General features: G+C 29.4%; 1 protein-coding gene and 7 non-coding genes across 8 annotated transcripts; 1 reads left to right on the top strand and 7 right to left on the bottom strand.

Annotated features, from left to right (window-relative positions):
• Positions 1 to 746: 746 nt before the first annotated feature.
• On the bottom strand, positions 747 to 4,163 carry LOC130444006 (uncharacterized). Its single transcript, XM_056778957.1, has 6 exons — positions 3,981 to 4,163; positions 3,106 to 3,360; positions 2,817 to 3,049; positions 2,619 to 2,762; positions 2,425 to 2,560; positions 747 to 1,216 (listed from the first exon to the last, which is right to left on the bottom strand). The coding sequence occupies exons 2-6, from the start codon at positions 3,235 to 3,237 to the stop codon at positions 1,058 to 1,060; spliced, it is 804 nt and encodes a 267-aa protein (XP_056634935.1). The 5' UTR covers positions 3,238 to 3,360; positions 3,981 to 4,163; the 3' UTR covers positions 747 to 1,057.
• A 792-nt stretch (positions 4,164 to 4,955) lies between these two features.
• Positions 4,956 to 5,073, bottom strand: Trnal-caa (transfer RNA leucine (anticodon CAA)). Its single transcript has 2 exons — positions 5,036 to 5,073; positions 4,956 to 5,000 (listed from the first exon to the last, which is right to left on the bottom strand). It is a non-coding gene; the product is annotated as a tRNA-Leu (tRNA).
• A 1,842-nt stretch (positions 5,074 to 6,915) lies between these two features.
• Positions 6,916 to 6,987, bottom strand: Trnae-uuc (transfer RNA glutamic acid (anticodon UUC)). Its single transcript has one exon. It is a non-coding gene; the product is annotated as a tRNA-Glu (tRNA).
• Positions 6,988 to 9,420: 2,433 nt separating this feature from the next.
• LOC130444771 (U5 spliceosomal RNA) lies at positions 9,421 to 9,540 on the bottom strand. Its single transcript, XR_008909988.1, has one exon. It is a non-coding gene; the product is annotated as a U5 spliceosomal RNA (small nuclear RNA).
• A 207-nt stretch (positions 9,541 to 9,747) lies between these two features.
• Trnad-guc (transfer RNA aspartic acid (anticodon GUC)) lies at positions 9,748 to 9,819 on the bottom strand. Its single transcript has one exon. It is a non-coding gene; the product is annotated as a tRNA-Asp (tRNA).
• A 507-nt stretch (positions 9,820 to 10,326) lies between these two features.
• On the bottom strand, positions 10,327 to 10,449 carry LOC130444769 (U5 spliceosomal RNA). Its single transcript, XR_008909986.1, has one exon. It is a non-coding gene; the product is annotated as a U5 spliceosomal RNA (small nuclear RNA).
• A 1,767-nt stretch (positions 10,450 to 12,216) lies between these two features.
• LOC130444770 (U5 spliceosomal RNA) lies at positions 12,217 to 12,337 on the top strand. Its single transcript, XR_008909987.1, has one exon. It is a non-coding gene; the product is annotated as a U5 spliceosomal RNA (small nuclear RNA).
• Positions 12,338 to 18,405: 6,068 nt separating this feature from the next.
• Positions 18,406 to 18,477, bottom strand: Trnae-uuc (transfer RNA glutamic acid (anticodon UUC)). Its single transcript has one exon. It is a non-coding gene; the product is annotated as a tRNA-Glu (tRNA).
• Between the last annotated feature and the right edge of the window lie 1,465 nt (positions 18,478 to 19,942).

The following is a 19,942-nucleotide window of genomic DNA, read 5'->3' as shown; positions in this document are numbered from 1 at the left end:
CCATTGGAATTTTATGTTTAGATAAAAAATTATATAAAAATTTTTTATTTCGTTCCCTATTATCGAACTATGTTCAATAATTCATTGATTGATATAATTAATTAACGCATTCGTGTATATTAATAAACAAGTAACCATAGAATATAATAAGTTATAATTCTGTATATTTATTTCTTATTGTTATATATATTTCTAATGGAGTATATCAATTTAACATCGATTCGTAGAACCGGAAAATGCCGAACACAACAGCCGAATATTTGTGTTGATATGATGATACCCCGGAACGAAAAGAAGATTTGAAATTAAGATGCAATATTTTAAGTGATTTTTAGGGGGGTTGACAAATGAATGGAGACGTTACGGTGATTAATCACAGCGCATTCCGCAATTCTGTTTACGGGGTTTGATTTATCTCAAAAGGGGAGATGATAATTCCACTATCAAAATATATTCTTTATAAGATTATTCGGGATGATAAATTAGATGATACCGAAACGTCGTTATGATGGAATTTAGATTGATAAGTGATAAGTTGAATAAATAATATTTATAGTTTCAAAATGGAATTTACGATATAGTAAATCAATTATTGACAGCATTATTGGATAAACCGGATGTATTAATTTTCGATACCCGTGACGTCGATAAATGGATTCTACGACATCGAAACCGATTGCAATCGATTAATCGATTTTATACTAAAACAGGAAGAGTTGGGATGATAAAAAAATCAAAAACAAATGATTATTTAACACAATTTATTACTAAATGTTTTTTTTACATATTTCAAATCAATTATAGGATTAAAATATTAATTATAATCTAATTGACTAGCTTTAATTGATGATCAAACAATGTATTGCTAATTGTTTATAATATTGCTTTTATTTACTATACAAATCACACGTCGAGCTTAAATACTCAAAGAAATTTTAAAAAAAAATGACTAGAAATCAAATATTCGGATAGGTTTTTTGGTTATAACTTCTACTTGTAAAAAAGTAATATAATCATTACACCTCGTATATTAATATGTCAAAATGGATCGATTTATTTAAATAGACGAACCAGCGCCACCTGCTCGATCGTCCGCTCTACTATTTTCAGTCTGAAGAGATTGCTGTTGAAGGAATTTAGCAGCAGCTGGGAAACCTTGTAAATCGAATGTAGGTGGCGTTACTATAGCCGCTCCGACTGCCGCACCTGCAGTTCCCTTTTTAGAAATAAAATTCATTTTCAATTGAATACGTCACAACGCCCACTATTATTATTACATTATTGCCAGTTCTACCTGCTTATACTAATTGTTGGTGAGAATTGATTTGAAATAATGAAATTTCATATATAAAAAACACGTTTTCCATCAAATTTTTAATTAAATTCGAAATATTATTGAAAATCGAAATTATATAAAAAAAGTTAAAACGTTAAATCCACCTTTTTTATGTATATTTGTTAACATCTGGCAATGCTGTTGAGTTTCAAATTCCACGCCTACCACAATCGGATCAGTACGCATAACATTAAATAACCATAAAATATAAATTTTGTTATGTTGCCAAATATAAATTACAATTAATCATACGGGTTATTAGAGTGAGTCGTGAAGTTTTGTTCCTTTCATAAAATATTATTTTTCTCAAATTAAAAGAGAAATATAAACAATAAAATTAAATGCATGTAGTTTGTTTAAAAATAGAAAATTTCAATCTCGATTAATATTTTCACCTTCTATATTTCAAGTATATATTTTCACGTACTTTTCTAAACATCTGGCAATGCTGTTATATTTCAAATTCCACACGCACCCCAATCGGATTATTACTCATGACATTAAATAATCACGACCACAAAATATAAATCAGCTGCTACGTTGCTAAATATAAATTACAATTATAGGAATCGTGAAGTTCTGTTCCGTTCTAGCCTTTTCGATTAATCAGTTTAGTTCACTTACGATTATTTATGAATTTTCATTATTATTTATTTTAATCTGTATTGGGTTAAGTAAGATGAGGATATAATGTCCATGTTGCCAAATGCTCGGATTTGTATAGAATAAATTTCTCGTTTGTTTTGTTTGTAGTGAGTTGACCGAATATACTGCAAATATTACTAAAAAACCGAATTACAAAGTTTTTTTTAGATAAATAAATATAAAAATACCACACTTGCCTTTATTTCCGATCAACTCGGCAACAGCGCTAGTAAAATATTGTCAAACAAATTATGACCATTGCTGTTTAGAGTCTTGTTCTTTCTCTCTCCCACTCATTACAATTTAAATATAAATTTCATAGAAATATGCATGGAATGTTTTGTTTTTCGAGTTGAATGTTCATTTTCAGGGTTAATAATTGAATTATATTAAAAAATAAATATATAAATGATTTTTTTAAATGAATATGAAATTTATTTTACCTGTAAATATGAAATTATCCTTTTCATTTCTTCTAGAGCATTGGCTTGCATCAATATATAATTTTTCGCTAATAACAATGTCGCAATTTTCGACAGTTTCCTCACCGAAGGCGAATGAGCGTACGGAATAACAGATCTGAAAAAAAAAAACTCATCCTTTCATGATAATTTCGACAACGATTCGATCAAATCACCTCAATTCATCCAAAGCATCATTTAAATCATGCATCCTCCTTCTCTCTCTCGCATTTATATTCAAACGAACCGCTTTTCCTTGTCTATTTTTCCCTTTTGAAGATGAAACTTGTTGGGAATTTTGTAGCCGAGATTCTTGATATCTACAATTTTTAAAAAAATTGATAAAGTGATTAATATAAACGTATTATATTAACCTTTGTACTTGATTCGAACATCCTGGATCGGGATTATTTTCATCCGAAGGCGGTCCATGGCTAACTATATTCGGATTGGTTTGGCAGCCTTGAAAATAGAAACCTCCCAATCCGACTGTACTTAAAGGTGTACGCCTACCGGGAATTTGTTGATTTTCTTCAGTATTAGGTGGAAATTGTGAAAAATTTACTTGATCTAAAGTAGTTGTACTAGAACCAGCCACTGAGCTACTCTATAAATAAATGATAATAAACTTTGTAGCATACGACGACGTATTTTTTCACTTACAGCTGCTTGCCAAGCCCAACCAGGAGGATTACTACTTCTCAACCATTGAGGATGTTCAACTACGCCGCGCGAGATGGCGTGCATAGTCGATTCATCACCTTCTGAGGATGATTCGCAATCAAATGATTTCATTGTATGAATTTCGTTGAAAATCAAATAATATTAATAAAAAAATTTAATATTCTATATTTTCGTTCTTCTAATGAATTTTGTAAGTCATTCCTGACATTTTGGTAGGCTGTTGTAATACTATCACTGAAAATATCCACAAATACTACTTCATAATTAGAAAAAAAAAACATTTCAATATCAACAAATTAATGAAAATTATGATTTTCCTATAGACATATAGATATGAATAAGAAAAAGTGTCTTAACATTAAGTGAAAATACTGGTAAAGAATAAAAAACGATTAAAAATTTATATTTTTCTTACTGTCAAGTAACACTGTATTTTTGTATTAGTATTCAAAAATTCAACCAAAAAACTATTGTAAGATACTTTATTTATTATTTTTTCATCCTTAATATCTCATCTACATCATGTAGCACGTATATAATGCAATACCAATGAAAAAAACAAATTATAGCACAAAAAGTGTGATTTCTAACAAAAACTTGCCTAAATGATATGTTTAAATGATAAATCAGTAATTTTTAATAAAAAACTATACATATTCATGTATATTAATCAATTTGTTTGGGTTGAATAAAATAAAGTAACTGATTTTCCAATTATAACCTCACTTTTCAAACTCTATGTTGAATAATTCGATAATTTGTATAACAATATGTATTCAATATGTTTCATTTAACAATTAAAACAAACTATAAAAGTATTTGTTTTGTTATCAATGAAATATTTGATTGGGTACCTTTCATTTCTCGACAAACATTTCTGAATTGCACTGAATAATTTCACTATCACAAACTTTCACGCCGGTTGTAAAATGTTATTAGAATAGAATTAAAACCACAGAAATATATACAAACTAATACTTAAACTAAGGCCGCAATGGACACTAAACTGGAACTCGCGTTGAAAAATTGACAGATGCGACCCTATGAAAAGAGAATAGCAGGGGTTACAGGACAGTGCGGCAGAAAATGGGGATAAAAAGGGAATAAAAGTTAACATTGAAATTATTTTTATTGGTTTTTGGAAATGTGTTTTCATTATATCGAGAAAACGATTATAAAATATACATAAAATAAAATGTATATCTTACTATTAGTGTGTTAATTTTTTTTTTGTTGTTTGATGATGATAATTCTAAATCCAAGTGCGATTCTATTAAATCTAAGAATCAGAACACACAACTTTCTAATTATATCAGCGGAAAAATTAATTTGTAACATTAAATTGCTTATGAAATAATCCAAATAAAACAAACGTTTTTATATTTAAACTTAACCCACAAAAATTTCATTATAGTCGCTCTTATATAAACCTTTTTGCATTTCTCTCAATCCCTTATTAAAAACAGTATACCCGCTATTGTAATTTATACGTCAGATTTAGTATACAGAACACCCCTATCAGGGATACTAGAGGACAAAAGAGTAAGCCGTTGCTATAACAACCAGTGTGGAAGATGCACAGTTATTGCTGCTGCCATCTTGTGATACTTTTCAATATACTCACGTGATAATATAATAATAGTATATTATAAGGATTAAAAGTGTCTATTTTCTTACGAGCAATAGTTGCAGTTGCGAGCCGAAGCGCAGCGCAGCCGAGTGAATGCAAAATTGCGTATGTATTGATGTATATTATATTGATTAAAGTTTCGTATTAGAAAGTGTTATTTTTATTATTATTTTAAATGTAGAAAAAAAGAAAATGTATGTGTCAGAAGTGGGATTCGAACCCACGCCCACAGAGTGGACCAGAACGCTCATAACCTGTGAACAACAGGCAAGGATTTACCTTGAGTCTGGCGCCTTAGACCGCTCGGCCATCCTGACAACCAATAAAATAATTTCAAAACTAGAATTTTATATAAATATACATAACGTTACATTTATTTCAACTAAATTCAGCAAAAATATATAAAAATCAATACCATAGATAATGTAAATAAAGGATTTAATAATTTGATTTGCCTAAAGTATTAATTATTCTCCCCTTCACGTTTTTAATATATTTTATTTTCTACGTATACAAAAATACGTATTGCCATCTGGTTGTGGAGAGCTACATTTCTTATTGATTGAGCCTCAAATAATCATTTCTTTTTCTAGCTATTTTATTTCAGCAAAAGTTTTTCTAAGTATTAAATATTCAATAGAACAACATAATTTGAATGTAAGTTTGATAGAATTCTTCATGAACGAACCATTAGCTTAGACTCTAAATAACCAGGTGTCGCTTCAATTAGTTTCATTTCAAGTAATAACAAATATAAAAAAACTCAGGTATTATAATATTTAATTATATATAATAAACCGTAATTTCGTCATTTTATTCCACACATATAGCATTTGATCTTAACTTTTGATTATGTTAAAGTATTTGGAATAAAAATGGCGTGACATAATTTTGAGAAAAATGAATGAATATTTCATGTTTTCGCTACTATTATATGGAGGGCACTTACTACTTCAAATTTGCTGTAATATCATTTAATAAGTAATTTGAAGAATTACTCACTTTTAGTATTGAAATTTAAGTGAAAAAATTCTCTACTTCTCATTTTTAATACATGTTGTATTATATTTATAAGTAAATTATTGTAATATTACAATAAATAATTACATTCTATATACAGATATTTATATGGATTTTTCACTGATGATTTGAATATTAATTTCAATATATTCCATTTAGAAATCATGCATTTTGATGCTTATAAATTATTCTTACAATGTAGCCTTTCGGAAATGTATTTTTATGTCCTTATATTCAGCGCTGGATAAATACACACAAAGAATCCCTTAAGTGATTTAATTTATTTATTAATTGAGATCGGGATATTAGGTCGCAGAAGAGAACAATCCTCATCAGCATAGCTTAAGAACCAGGGCGTAGTCTTTATAGCAACGTTGCCAAGTTTAAAATAAAATACTTTAACGACTGTAAATAAGATAATTATATCAGATAATATAATAATATAATTCAATGGTATGCAACCAATTATACAGCAATTGATATATAAATTACATTACTTATCGAAAATATTAGAATTGTGAGTCATATAGAGTGCGTTAAATAAAGCTCTATTATGTACAAAGAAATTTATTCGTCAATTGATATTTATCTGGACACAAGAAAATAAATATTGACATTCCTAAATATCGGCAATACAATACATACGTTTGCTTTAGTAATAGGTCATAATACATCAAATTGTTCTGATCGTTGAAGTTTATTCATTATACAATTATATAATGTATGGTTACTTAATTATATAATATATTAAGTAAATTAAACATTTATATTCAGTATTTCATTTCAAAATTACTATTTTCAATATTTATAAAAACAATTGTATTTCTGAAGAAGATGTGGCAACTGCGGGAGTAGAAATGTTTTGGAGGCATTTTCATTATTATATTGATCTGGGATTGCTATAGCAAGGGACCGAGCGAATGCATCACGGGACGTTCAGCATCAGCACTGATTTTCAAGAGGACTTCACACGTTGACTACCCCAAATAGACCCTCGCTCTAGCAGTTATTAAGTTTCTTTTGAATCTATTTCAAATACTAATATCTTGTTGTGAGAAGAAAAAATCATATATTTAATGAATTCGAAGGTAAAATAAAAGTGATTTGCTAAGATTGTGAATGAGTTAATTACTAAAAATTTCCGGTACCGGGAATCGAACCCGAGCCTCCTGGGTGAAAGCCAGGTATCCTAGCCACTAGACCATACCGGATAATAATTTAATACAAATTATATACATTCGAAGTGTCATTGTAATTTTTTTGTTCAAAACGATGATAAAATAATTAAATTTTATAAAAAAACATCAATTAATAGCTTTTGTTGTTTTAAAATACATCCTCAATTCTAGTTATAGTTATAAACAGTAGTGGTTAATGAGTGAAATTATAAAAAAAAATTCTTTTTTTACTTTTTTTGTGTTTAGAAGCAAGAGAAACGAAAATTTATATTGTGGTAAAAGCTTCTCGAACTTTTCCAAGTTTTCCTCGCTTTTCTAACGTAATTTCTACCTTTCCACTGAACAAAATTTATATTTGTTCAATAAGTTTTCATTTTCTGATTTCAAATTTATATAGAAAATTTTATCGATCACATAAAATATTTTCAACAACGTTTCCTTTTGAAATCGATTTATAATACTCAAAAGTATTGAAAAGTCGTCATTTTTTTACTGAACTCTTTATTTTCGAAATTACCTACCTCTATTATTATGTCGTATACCTACTAAGGGCTTAATACAATAATAATTATTGATTCAATTTAGATTTGGTGGTACATAAATTAACCACAATATTTATGATCTAAAAATAAATGACCCGATTTAATATGAAAGCATATAAATGAGATATTTTACAAATTATAAATATAATCACAATGACCTTCGAATGTTTCGTATTTCTTACTAATGCTGTCTACGTTTAATAGATGGCATTACGTATACTAAAATTAAAATGAAAATTTCGTTAATTTTTACAGGGATTGGTAAAATATAATTATTGTTTAGTGTTACATATAACAAAATAGGTAAATACGTCAATTTTTTACACGCTTTGAAAGCAAAATTTTAATGAGAAGTAATTTTAAATTAAACAACATAAACATAAAAAAGTCTACGGAATAAGAAGCTAAATGAAAATATGAATAATTATGTGTATTTGTATCATATGCAACTGTAAGTAATATTCACAAGATGGAGGTTGTCAATGTACGTCACTTGTGAATAGAAATCAAATTATTTTATGATAAAATGAAAATCTTTACTTAAAATACGTTTTGTTATCCATATTTCGTGCTAATTTTCATTCAATATGCTGTTTATCAATTAGTGATTCCAAAGTAGAATGAGAGAGACAATGAAATTCAAGCAACAGACATGAAAGGAACAAGATGGATTGCAACATAAAATCCCTAGATGGTTTCCATGGTAACGCTCCAGGATTATGACGTCAGACTGTGAATTTTGCCATAAGGTGCAACTCAGTGGCGGGTAGTAGTATTTTAATAATAAAAACAATGAAATAGATTTAAAATACAAATATTATCATTAATCTAATGATAAGCTGTCTTGAATGGACTTTATACCGTAGATAGGATACGAAGACCACTTTTTTAACATCAAAATTATATGCATGAAGAAGATTTTCGTTCTTTTTCCTCATATCAACTAACTTGGAAATTTCACTAATTCGATTTCGTCAAATAATAAAAAAATCATGAAAATCTCAAATTTCATAAAGCTAATTATGACTAGAAGAAAATGAAATTTGAATAAATGCTTTAATTATGAAATTAAAAGGTTTATTTAAAGTCAAATATGTTAATATTAAATTAAAAATCTCTAATTATACCCCCATAGAACCAAAAAACAAACAATTATTATTATAACTTTTTAATAAATTGATCCTGAATCCGACCCTGTCTAGTTGTTGGACATGCCTTCACTGCGTGATCGACGCCGCCACTAATTTCAAATTTAATATTTATCGTTAAAAATTATTACTAAAATGTACCACGTGCTTACAATTTCCCTCATAATACAATTAATTAAAAATCATTTCCTAGGCGAAATAAACGTTTCCCTACTACCTAATTTTATTTACTCAATCTCAAAAAGTCACCTTAACTGGCTGTTGAGCACATCGTTTAGTGTCGTTTAACTACTGTTTTTAATTAAACAGTAGTTAAATGCTTTTCTAAGGCAATTTCCTTAGTGAGATAGTGAGCATTAAAGACAACGGATGTGAAATTTCGAAATAAGTCGAGACCCAGCAACCCGATTAACGGCGTTGGTAAAATAGGAGGATAGCGCTCAGTCGATAAACATCGGAAACAGGAATAGAATGCGGAAATTAAAAGTGTTTACGAATAAGGACTCTGAAAAGGGATTTTGCGAGAAGAGCTTGTAAAATCTTTGAAATCTATATAATAAAGATGATGAACTAATATTTAATTAAATCGTTTCAAATAATATATTCCATATATTATCAATAAAATATAGTTTTTCTCTTTATCAATTCCATTTTTTAAAAAGAATAATTATGATTTCTTTTCATGTAATAAAATCCAAACATTAACAAATTATATGTACACTAATCATTTACCTCTTAATTCTAATATTTGTCAATTTTGTTTGCATTAATATACTTGCCCAACTTTCGTCAGGCTTCTTAAGAAATATTTATAGGCTCATTTGAGTTGATCCTCCCCACGGAAATCTTTAGTAAAAGGCGAAAGATTTATTCGTTTTGAGGAGAACCCAGAGTTCAAAATATGAAATCTACCTAAGTATTACTACATACGTTCTATCACATAACTATTAGGTGTATGATACAAACACCATCTATAGTTACCGTATACAATCAATTGATGTTATCAAAGCTGCGAAATAATTTTTAATAAATTGTTGAATTCGATAAATTCGGAATGAAATTTTGTAAAATATGGATATAGAAAGTGTTTGTTAAAAAAAGTCCTCCCCGGCGGGGAATCGAACCCCGGTCTCCCGCGTGACAGGCGGGGATACTGACCACTATACTACCGAGGATTAATTCGTAAATATACTTTCGTAAGATACTTTCGTAGTTAGTAAAATTCTTATTCTATTATTTTTATATTTCATTTTATTTTAGTACCAATAAAAGTGTAAAAATAAATACCCATATATACTAACCTTCAATTATTTTCGCTAAAACGTATAAAATATAATATTGAAATTGCGTACATTAAAGTCAAACACCAATCATCTGATTGGTGAACAAAAGCGTACTTTATTGAGCTATTGAAATTTGCTTTTATCGAAATGAATGCACCACGCTTTTTATTCGTGCTTAAAAATGAGAATTAATGGATATTGATGTACAGGTTCCAGCAAAAGTTGGTACCATACATTCATGATGCAATCACTTTTTTAAACTCATTGTGAGGACTGATATTATTAATCAGTGAGTTTAAAAGTTAAAAACATGATTAAAATATTCAAATCCAATTATATCTCGGAGTAAATGATGTTGGATTTAAATATTACTTTCATTTGTGTTTTGATTTGTTAAAGCGCCCAGTAATTATAAACCGGGCAGACAAAAATTTTTTTTAGACTCATTTAAGTTGAACCTCCCCACGGAAATCTTTAGTAAAAGGCGAAAGATTTAATCGCTTTGAGGAGATTCCAGAGTGAATAATAAAACATGCAATAATCACATATCAAGAAACTTTGTAACGAAGCTGAATAACGTACGTAACGGTCGCCATCTATCAACATTATTAACAACCCATCTGCAGTAATGGTAACTGTAGGGGTTATTAATTTTCATTTCGGCCTAGGAAATGGATGATTAAGACAGTTCCGTTTACTGATGAATAGTTTTAGAAGCTTAGTTTTACAAATTTTTGTATGTTATTATATTTTCATACTAGTAAACTACAATTTGTTATATTTGCGTCGACTACAATCTACACACAACTCTAATATCTTAAAATTATTGTTTAATTCTTGTTGGCATTATTTATTAATATACAATATAAACACAATCAGCATTGTGATATTTATTTTTAACCAGTACCCTGTATTTATATTGGCGTGAAAGGGTGTGGAAAATGGAAACTAGAAATACTGGAATGGGTTGCCAGGACGACCGCACTGGATTTCGTTCCTGCCTGGAGCACTGATCAAGGTTACCGAGACAACCCACACCGTTGCCGGCTTTGAAATATCGACAATTGTTTTTTATTACTTATCAGTTGAAAACATAGATATAAACTTCTAAATGGGCAGATTGATGATAAGTATCACTGTAAAAAAGAATGAAGCATATTTGTGGAATAAAATGATAATATATATTTATGAGACTAAAATGATGTTAAAGCTAAATATTTAAATCTACTAGCTTTGGATTTATGACGTATCACTAAACTAACAGATGGTAATATTCATTATTAAGTCGCTTTTTATCATCAAAAATTAGTTGTTGAAACAGGTAAAAATAATAAAGTTTTGATATATTTAGGATTCTATTTGTATTTTGACCGGTTTTAAAACCTAATTGAATAATTTATATATTTTTACGTAACAAACTCAAATTATAGAGATGGAAAATATACTCGAACGATGTAATACAGTTTAAAATTTTTAAAATAATAACTAACGCTGTATATCTACATATAGACCCAATGTTTCTATTTCTTTACGTTTTTCATCAATGATCATCATGAATTATTAAAGGCTTCTTAAACCAAAAATTATTCTACAATACAATGATATATAAATGATAACAGTTATAAAATAACAGGTTTTTGTTATTACGTTCCAACCAATTTCCATGGACATTAAAATCCGAATTACGTTTTTATGCACATATCTCGCGTCCATCGGAGCGCAACCCTTTCATCGATTAAAAATATCATTTATTTGGAATTAATATGTGCTGTTTGAGCGAGGGTGTAAATAAATTCCATTTTATATTGTACCTATATATACATGAAGTAAGTCTAGACATATTTGTTCACCGTACGTATAATATTAATCGATATGATGTCTGTTGACGCATATACTAATTGTAATATTAATTATTTTATTAACCAATATAAATAAAACTCATATTTTTAGTTATAAAATCGTATTCTAATATTGAATATATGATATTTCAATGATTTGTATTATTGTTGACAAACATTTCATTCACAGTATAAGTATATAATCATAAATATAGTAAGTCATTCATTAAAAATAATATATAAATCTCCATTATCGACGTTATGTAGCATTTACAAACTATGTGAAATGTGAGAATTAAGTGTGAACTAAGTGAAATGTTGATAACTAGTTACATTTACAGTTTTCATTACATGAACTCGTTGGGACTATCGCTGATAGGTGGCGGACCTTACGCCGTTCTCGTGGTCAAGTTGGAATATATATAAAGTACAGCATAGATGCCATTACAAATTACTCTGGCTTCTCCTCAGAGCGAATAAATCTTTCGCCTTTTACTAAAGATTTCCGTGGGAAGGAGCAACTCAAATGAGTCTATAACGAATTTTTCTGAAGCCCAACTGATCAGTTGGGCGCTTTAATTAATAAAAACATAAATTATTTTCTAGTCATGGTATGGGAGAAGTTGATTTTGTACAAATGGGTTTTCAAAATTTTATATCGGAATCACTTCTATTTTCCAAAATTTTAAGTATTGATAATTTTTTACGGTATACTGTAAAATAGAATTTTTTATCATAATTCATATACAGCATTGATATGTTTTTATGACATGTAAGTTTATAATATTAAATTTTAAAGTTTAGAACCAATATTCGACGAAAATCGGATTTTAATCACCAATAATTGTTGATTGCATCCGGTATATATTCAATATAGCACTAGAAGAATAGATTTTCCAGAAATAAATGTTCCTGATGTTTCCTTTCTGATCAATCTAATTAATTTCGTTTATAAAATAAATATCTCGTATACCAACGTATCAATACTATTTTTTCGCAAAAATTGTGTAAAAAATAAAATGGATTAAACAATGGAGCTCATAAATTAGGGAAGTTTCATCATGCTTGCTTCTTTTTTGCCTCTAGAGCAGGGGTCTCCAAACTAGTGCCCGAGGGCCACATCCGGCCCGCGGAGAGCTAGCATACTTGAAAACTCCTTTTAGAGAACATATTTTTTATAGCAAATTAAATTTAGTTTACTGAAGTATTCTAATTTTATGTTGCATAATTATTAATATGACATCTACATTGATATGGTCATGGGCTAACTACTCATAACATTGTTGTAGGCTTATTGTTATTGTTTTTGTGATAAGTTGGATAAAGAAACACAGAATTGTAACAGAGTAGACATTTATAATATGCAGAAAATTTAACTTCAGTATATAATAACTAATAAATACTAATGATATTTATGTAATTGAGATTCTCCACTGACAATAGTCAGTCTCATTGGTGTGGCTGAATATTTCACTTTTTTTAAAATGTGAAAAACATTTACTTCTTAGTTGAAAAAGTATCAATTTCTTCCGGAATGGTCTGATATTAGTGTATAAATCAGGAAGATGCTGGTTTTCTCCTTGCAATCTCAATTCAGTTCCATCACATGTTTTGTAAAATCAATATAGAATGCTAACTTCATAGCCATGCGTTGTTTTGTAATTCAGTAAGAGGGCGATGCTTTTCATTCATAAAAATTTCGATCATTGCTCGAAGTTCAAAAAAGCGCTGAAGAACTTTCCCACAACTAAGCCAACCTACGGCAGTATTATAAGGTAAGTCATTTTCTCCAATTTCTTCAATAAATTGTCGGAATTGTCGGTGATTAAGCCCAAAAGATCTGATAAAATTAACAGTTGATATGACTGGTTTCAGAACTTCAGACATATCCAAACATTTTCCTCACAAAGACTGTCGATGATTGATACAATGTAAGACTAATGCTTTTGGAGCACCGTCATTTTCTACAGCCATTGACACAAGAGCGACCACTCCCTTATCTTTCCTACTCATGTTTTTGCCTCCATCTGTTGTAATACATTTCAAGTTTGTCCATAGAAGGTTTTTTACCTTTAATTTACCTTTTCAGGGCACATTTTTTCGACTACTGCAACTATGCATTCTTTGATCATTTCTCAATCCACACTTCATAGCTTCGAGCTTTTCTGTCGCTAACATCCTGAAGGTTTTGAGAAAGTCTTGATTTATAATTATGTTTTAAAACAATGCACTATAAGAATAGCTAGTAACATATGAAAGATATCGCAATTGTACTAAATACAATTATGAAACTTTCAATGTGTCAATAGAATTAAATTTTCTGCATATACTATCAATTCTTCGCTTCTTTTACTTATCACAAAATATTAAGAAATATGTATGAAGACGAGGCTACCGCCATCTATGTTCGAGGAGTCAAACTATATTTGTTATACTGGAGATTTTGATTTATTTAAATATATAAGTAAAAATGCAAATAAAGAACATAAATTTGATTTAAAAGAAATTTGATCAGAAAGTAATTGATATATTTTTTTTAGTTTCAAATAAATAATAAACGATATGACTATTTTTTGTCTGTAAAGCTGACCAATTTTAATTGGGATTTTAGGATTTCTAGAAAATAAGGACTATATTTAAAAAATATATTGTTTAAAATTTAAAAAAATCCCTCCCCGGCGGGGAATCGAACCCCTGTCTCACGCGTGACAGGCGGGGATACTGACCGTTATACTACAGAGGATTGACTCCAGAATTTTACAATTATGCTCCGTATATTTTCCACAGCATATATATTATCAATAATCTTTATCTTATCAAACTAATTACTTATCAATGTTTTATCCATATTATCACACAATATTATCTCCAGTTAATTATAAAATGAATATTTATTCGTATCTAGTATCAATGATATATGTAGTAACATCAGTGGTGTTGTGCTAATTTTTTTTTACCGGAACGCGGATGTATAATTATGTAGACTGGGCCGATCCTGGGTAGCCGGCTGATCTGTGCGGTCTCATGTGCGTAATTTGATTTTCCATGATAATCCTGGTGGCGACGTTTTTTTTTAAGTCTCATGTCCCAAATTTGTGAACGACGGGGAGGAGAGATTTATTACAATAATACAATAATATGAACGTTTAATAAAATTTAGTTAACAAGTTATAAAATTATAAAATACGCATAGTAGATACTCAAACAATATTGCACAAATATTTTTAACAATACATGAAAACACCAATGGTGTTTATAAAATATTCCAAATAGGATTATGTTCAGGATCTTGTGGTTGAATTTTCCTTGTTTTGTTGTCATCCGCTGAACGATGAGACCTTAACGAAGTTTTTACATAATCATCTGGTTTAAATAATTGTTGTGGTGGGCCATTCATTTTTATAAATAAAAGATTTGCTAGCGTTCCAATTAATATTCTATTTTTTTGTTCATTTAAAATAATACATATTGAATATTGAATCCGCGCTCACACTCTGCCGAACTGCAAGGTACAATATTTATGTATCGAATTAAGATTTCTACATCTTCAGGAATTACTTTGCCTCCAGTATCAATATAATTGATAAACGCATTGATACATTGCATCGGTGATGTTAAATTAAATCTGGTGCATAATGACTTGATTTCATTTTCTCCATATCCAATTTCAATATCTGCTGGCCACTCCGTTGGAGTAGTAGTACTCAAATCATTTTCTGTAGGTGGCCTTCTAGTCATATTATTAATGAGACTTAAAAGGAATTGATTTTTGTTAATAATAGTAATTCTTTTATTATCCGTTAAAGTTAATGTTAATCATTTGAACAGCCTCTGATGCTTCTATGAGTTTGTTTCCTTTTTTAACGTCTTTAGACAAGATGGAAAGTTCATACAAAACGTCAAACATTAATGCCAAGTTAATTATAAACTGTTTAGACATGATATATTTTTTTAGACCAATTTATACACTCTGATCAGTTTTTGAACGAGTTTCATCAGTGGCGGCTTGATGAAAATGTTTAGCAAGAGATTTTAAATTTTGCCAAACTGCATTAACAGTTTTGAAAGAACTAGCTTATTCCTAAAACACGTCCTATTTTTTTAATTTCTTCTCCCAAATTTTCCGCGCATGATTCTAGTTCGCGTTGATTTTTAGGAGATTGATAATAAATGGTATATAATTTATCCATAAATATGTGAAAATGGTTAATATCATTTACTTCCGTGCCAGCATCGTTAACAGAGAGCTCCAGACGATGATTTAAACGGTGCCACGTGATTATTTTTGGAAATTTATTCAATAATTTTGTAGCCACTCCTAACATTACATTTGCTCCGTCCCTGGTAAATGCATTTAACACTTTTTAATCGACTCTTTGACTTAGGTAGCATAGAATATTTTGCTAACAGTAGTACTTATTAATCTTATTATTACATTATATGTAATAAAGGTTTTAATGCATACAATAGTTTTGTGTGGCAATAAAGTTTAAAACATTTACCAATACTGGAAATTCTAGCTCACAACAAATGTATAATAAAAATTCTTAGCATTATTGGGTATGGCAAATACTACACCAGGGAAGAGTAACGTACCGTCCGTGGGCCGCTTGCGTTACAATTTATGTTTGAAATATTTACTTTTTAAAAATTTTATATTTTTTTCTTCTAATGTTTATTATAAATAAAGTTTAATTCCCGTTGAACTGGTTCAAAAACCGGTTCACGTATTTGTTTCGGTTCGGTTCGAGTTCCAGTTCAGCAGAAAAGAACGTTACCGACTCCGGTTCACGGTTCAGAAAAACAAGCCGGTTCGTTCCGGTTCGGTTCAAACCCTTGTTTATAATAATACATATAAAAATTCGTCAAAAATTGAAAAAAAAATCAGCAATTCTTTTTATTATTTTTTTTCAATACATCAGCCAATTCTCGTTATAAGAAATCATTTTTAGTTCCGGAACGCGTTCCTGTCCAAAAAGGAAGTACCGGAACGACGTTCCGGAGAGTTCCGTTTCGATAACACCACCTTTAAAGTTTTAGTATTATTAACAATTATATATAAATCTTATAAATCGAAAACAAAAAATGTACAAGATACAAGATTTAGTATGAAAAATTATTTAATTATTCTGATTAGATATATTATAAAAGTAACAAAGACCTACCCCGTACGTTGCGGTTTTCCATTTTTCGAATTCCCGCTCTATCATTACGCAAGCGCTTTATCAAAAATCGATGCTTACTTGGTTTTTGCTCTACATTCATCCATCCCACTGAGTCCTTACTATCAGTTTTCGACAGTTGCAACTAAGATACCTGATTTTCATCAGGAAAGTGCGTGAAAAGAAAAACGTGATTTTCATGATTTTTTTTAGTTGAGGTTATGTGCTCTACAGATATCACAGGTAAGTTATTATGAAGAATTATTAGAAACAGTAGGGATATAATAATGCAAAAATTAATTCTATTAAGAGAATATAACATTTTTTTGTATTTCGTTTGCTTAGTTTTTTACAACAAAATTTGTGTGTCAAGTGGATGTTTGGAATTCCTCCTTTCCATAGGCGTGGTATAACAAATTGAAAATATTTTTAAAAATTAAACATCTAGGGTGACATTAGACACTATTAATGAAATAGTTTCCAGGAATATATAATTATTTACCGTTCACTATATGTTTTTACTAATTATTTCGTATTTTTATATGAAACTGATCTTGTATTTTATTAAACAAATATTTGTTATAACGTAAAGTGAGGTTAGTAAGTGTGTATCTAGATTTAGTGTGGAATTATATTTAGATATTATCAATATTTATTCATGATTTACAATACTGTATTAACCAACGCCCAAAACCTTCATTAATTTCCAAAAAAATGCAAAAAAAATCCCTGTAACATATATCTAGTAAAAAAAATCCAGTGACGAATAGCGTCGTCCGGTAATCGAGAAGTGGGGATAGATCTCGATGGCGGGGAACACGCGGGGTTGAAACTCGAGGGTGCGGGAGGTGTATTGTGCGCAAGGGGTGGCAACGGGCGCCGTTAACGTCGCGACGTTCACATAGTGAACAGACAGTGTGGCGTCTGCAAGTCTGGCACTACCGATTTTGGTAAGTTTTACTGCTTATTAGTGTTAATGTAGTGTTCGGGTGTAAAAGTTGAGGATACACAGTGTACAATTTTTATTTTCATAAATGGGTATTATTTGAAAAAGGTTGGAACTTTTTTTTGTACAGGATTTAATAGACGTGAATGATACGTTTGAATATTATATCAATAATTAATTAATTGTTTGTCGGAATAGGTAAGTATTACCTCAAACAAAATTTTTTTTTGTCTGCCTTACTTTGGGTCACATATCTTAGTTACTTCTTCAATTTTTATGGGTTAGAACACTTACTTTGAGCCCTAGGAAAATCCACACTTAAAAAAAATTTTTTTTGGTTATCTTATGTTAATGCAGGTGGTCGATATCGATATATACACGCAAAATATTTTTTTTTCTGATTAGATAACGATTATTTGCATATTTTACATAATCTTTAGTATCATACAAATAAAGGACTTATCATTTTTTCAATAAAAGAATTTTCAAAAAGATATGAAATGAAAACATAAAAAACTGGTCTAAAACACTTTTCCGATACCGGGAATCGAACCCGAGCCTCCTGGGTGAAAGCCAGGTATCCTAGCCACTAGACCATATCGGATCACACTAAGTAATATGATTTTCTTCAAAAAATTAAAAATTTATTTTTAAAATTGTCATTTTTTGATATAATTTAAAAAAAATAATTTATTTCTCATAAATAACACCCCATATAGATTGAATTATTAATTTGAATAAACGTCTTTAAATTTATAAAATTGTACATTGAACGAAAATATCGAGAAAAAATATATTCTCATCACAACTGTGATAATATCGACAAAAATTGAATTCTTACATGGATTGATTAAAAGCAGTACCGGGAACCGAACCTGAGCCTCCTGGATGAAAGCCAGATATCAAAGCTTCCAGACCATACCGGATTAATAAACTAATTTACAAATTAATTTACACAGCGAATTTGAACTAACAAATTTATTTTTTTTACGAGAACCATAGTAATAATATATTTTTTGCAATAAAACAAACAGAAAAATTTCCACTGAATCGTAATTTAAATTCTCTAATTCTAAAATTCTCGCCGTACCTATCACACAAAAATCGATTTACATGTTTAATGTTTTGATTCCCTCTTATGATCAAAGTTTACCCTTTCCCTTTTGTCAACGACCGAGTCAATCGATATTATAATGGATGTCTCTACTTGCCGATAACAATCATTACAGAACACAATTTGTGTTATTTACTATTTAATGATAATCTCTTCTTCCTTTTTTTATTTAAATTAATTTATTAATAAAAACATAACGTTCTTTACGTTTGTTTTCATCTGTAGATGTTATTTAATCTACTATAGAATAAAATCAATGTTGACAGACTTACGAAACGCGTTTCTAGTTTACGAACCCCAATTGCATAATAAGGGCAGTGCAGTGCTAATTTCATTTTTGTAAAGATACAAAAAAATATTGCTAGATGGCGTAGGTATTTAAATTACGAATATTTCTTTTAATATTCATTAATATAACGAAATAAATCTTATTGACAAAGCACTTAAATCTTAATATGAAACAATTCACAATAATATATAACAAATAAAAATAAGTAAAGGAGAATTGGATGTTATCGTCCATCATTTTTATTACGTCATAATTTTGATTCTGACAATTTGTTAATGTTCTATGTGAGCGGCGATGATGAAACTGACTATCGCTTTCACTTGAAAGTTTTAAAAATATTATTTAAACATTAATATTGAGAAAAGGTTGAGTTCATTTATAATATTTAAAATAAAACAAAGTCGGTTTATTATTTTAAATTTTTGTCAGCCATTTTCTATTCAAACTTTATTTCATTAATAAGCGTGCTAATTACTTCTATTGATTGTAGAGGGCGTAAGTAATTTTTCAATTCAATTGTTATTGACTGTATAAGGTTATCGTTATTTCACAGTTTTATTAGAAATATTAATATTGAGAGACGAACTAATAAATCTGTACGCTACTGAATACGACAAAGGGTGGGAATAAAACCCCTCGATTTACATTTAATTCAAATCCCACGAA

This window comes from Diorhabda sublineata, chromosome 5 (genome assembly GCF_026230105.1).
Source record: "Diorhabda sublineata isolate icDioSubl1.1 chromosome 5, icDioSubl1.1, whole genome shotgun sequence".
NCBI classification, from domain to species: domain Eukaryota; kingdom Metazoa; phylum Arthropoda; class Insecta; order Coleoptera; family Chrysomelidae; genus Diorhabda; species Diorhabda sublineata.
The sequence above is the reverse complement of the archived record's forward strand: the minus strand, read 5'-3'. Positions and strand labels throughout refer to the sequence as shown.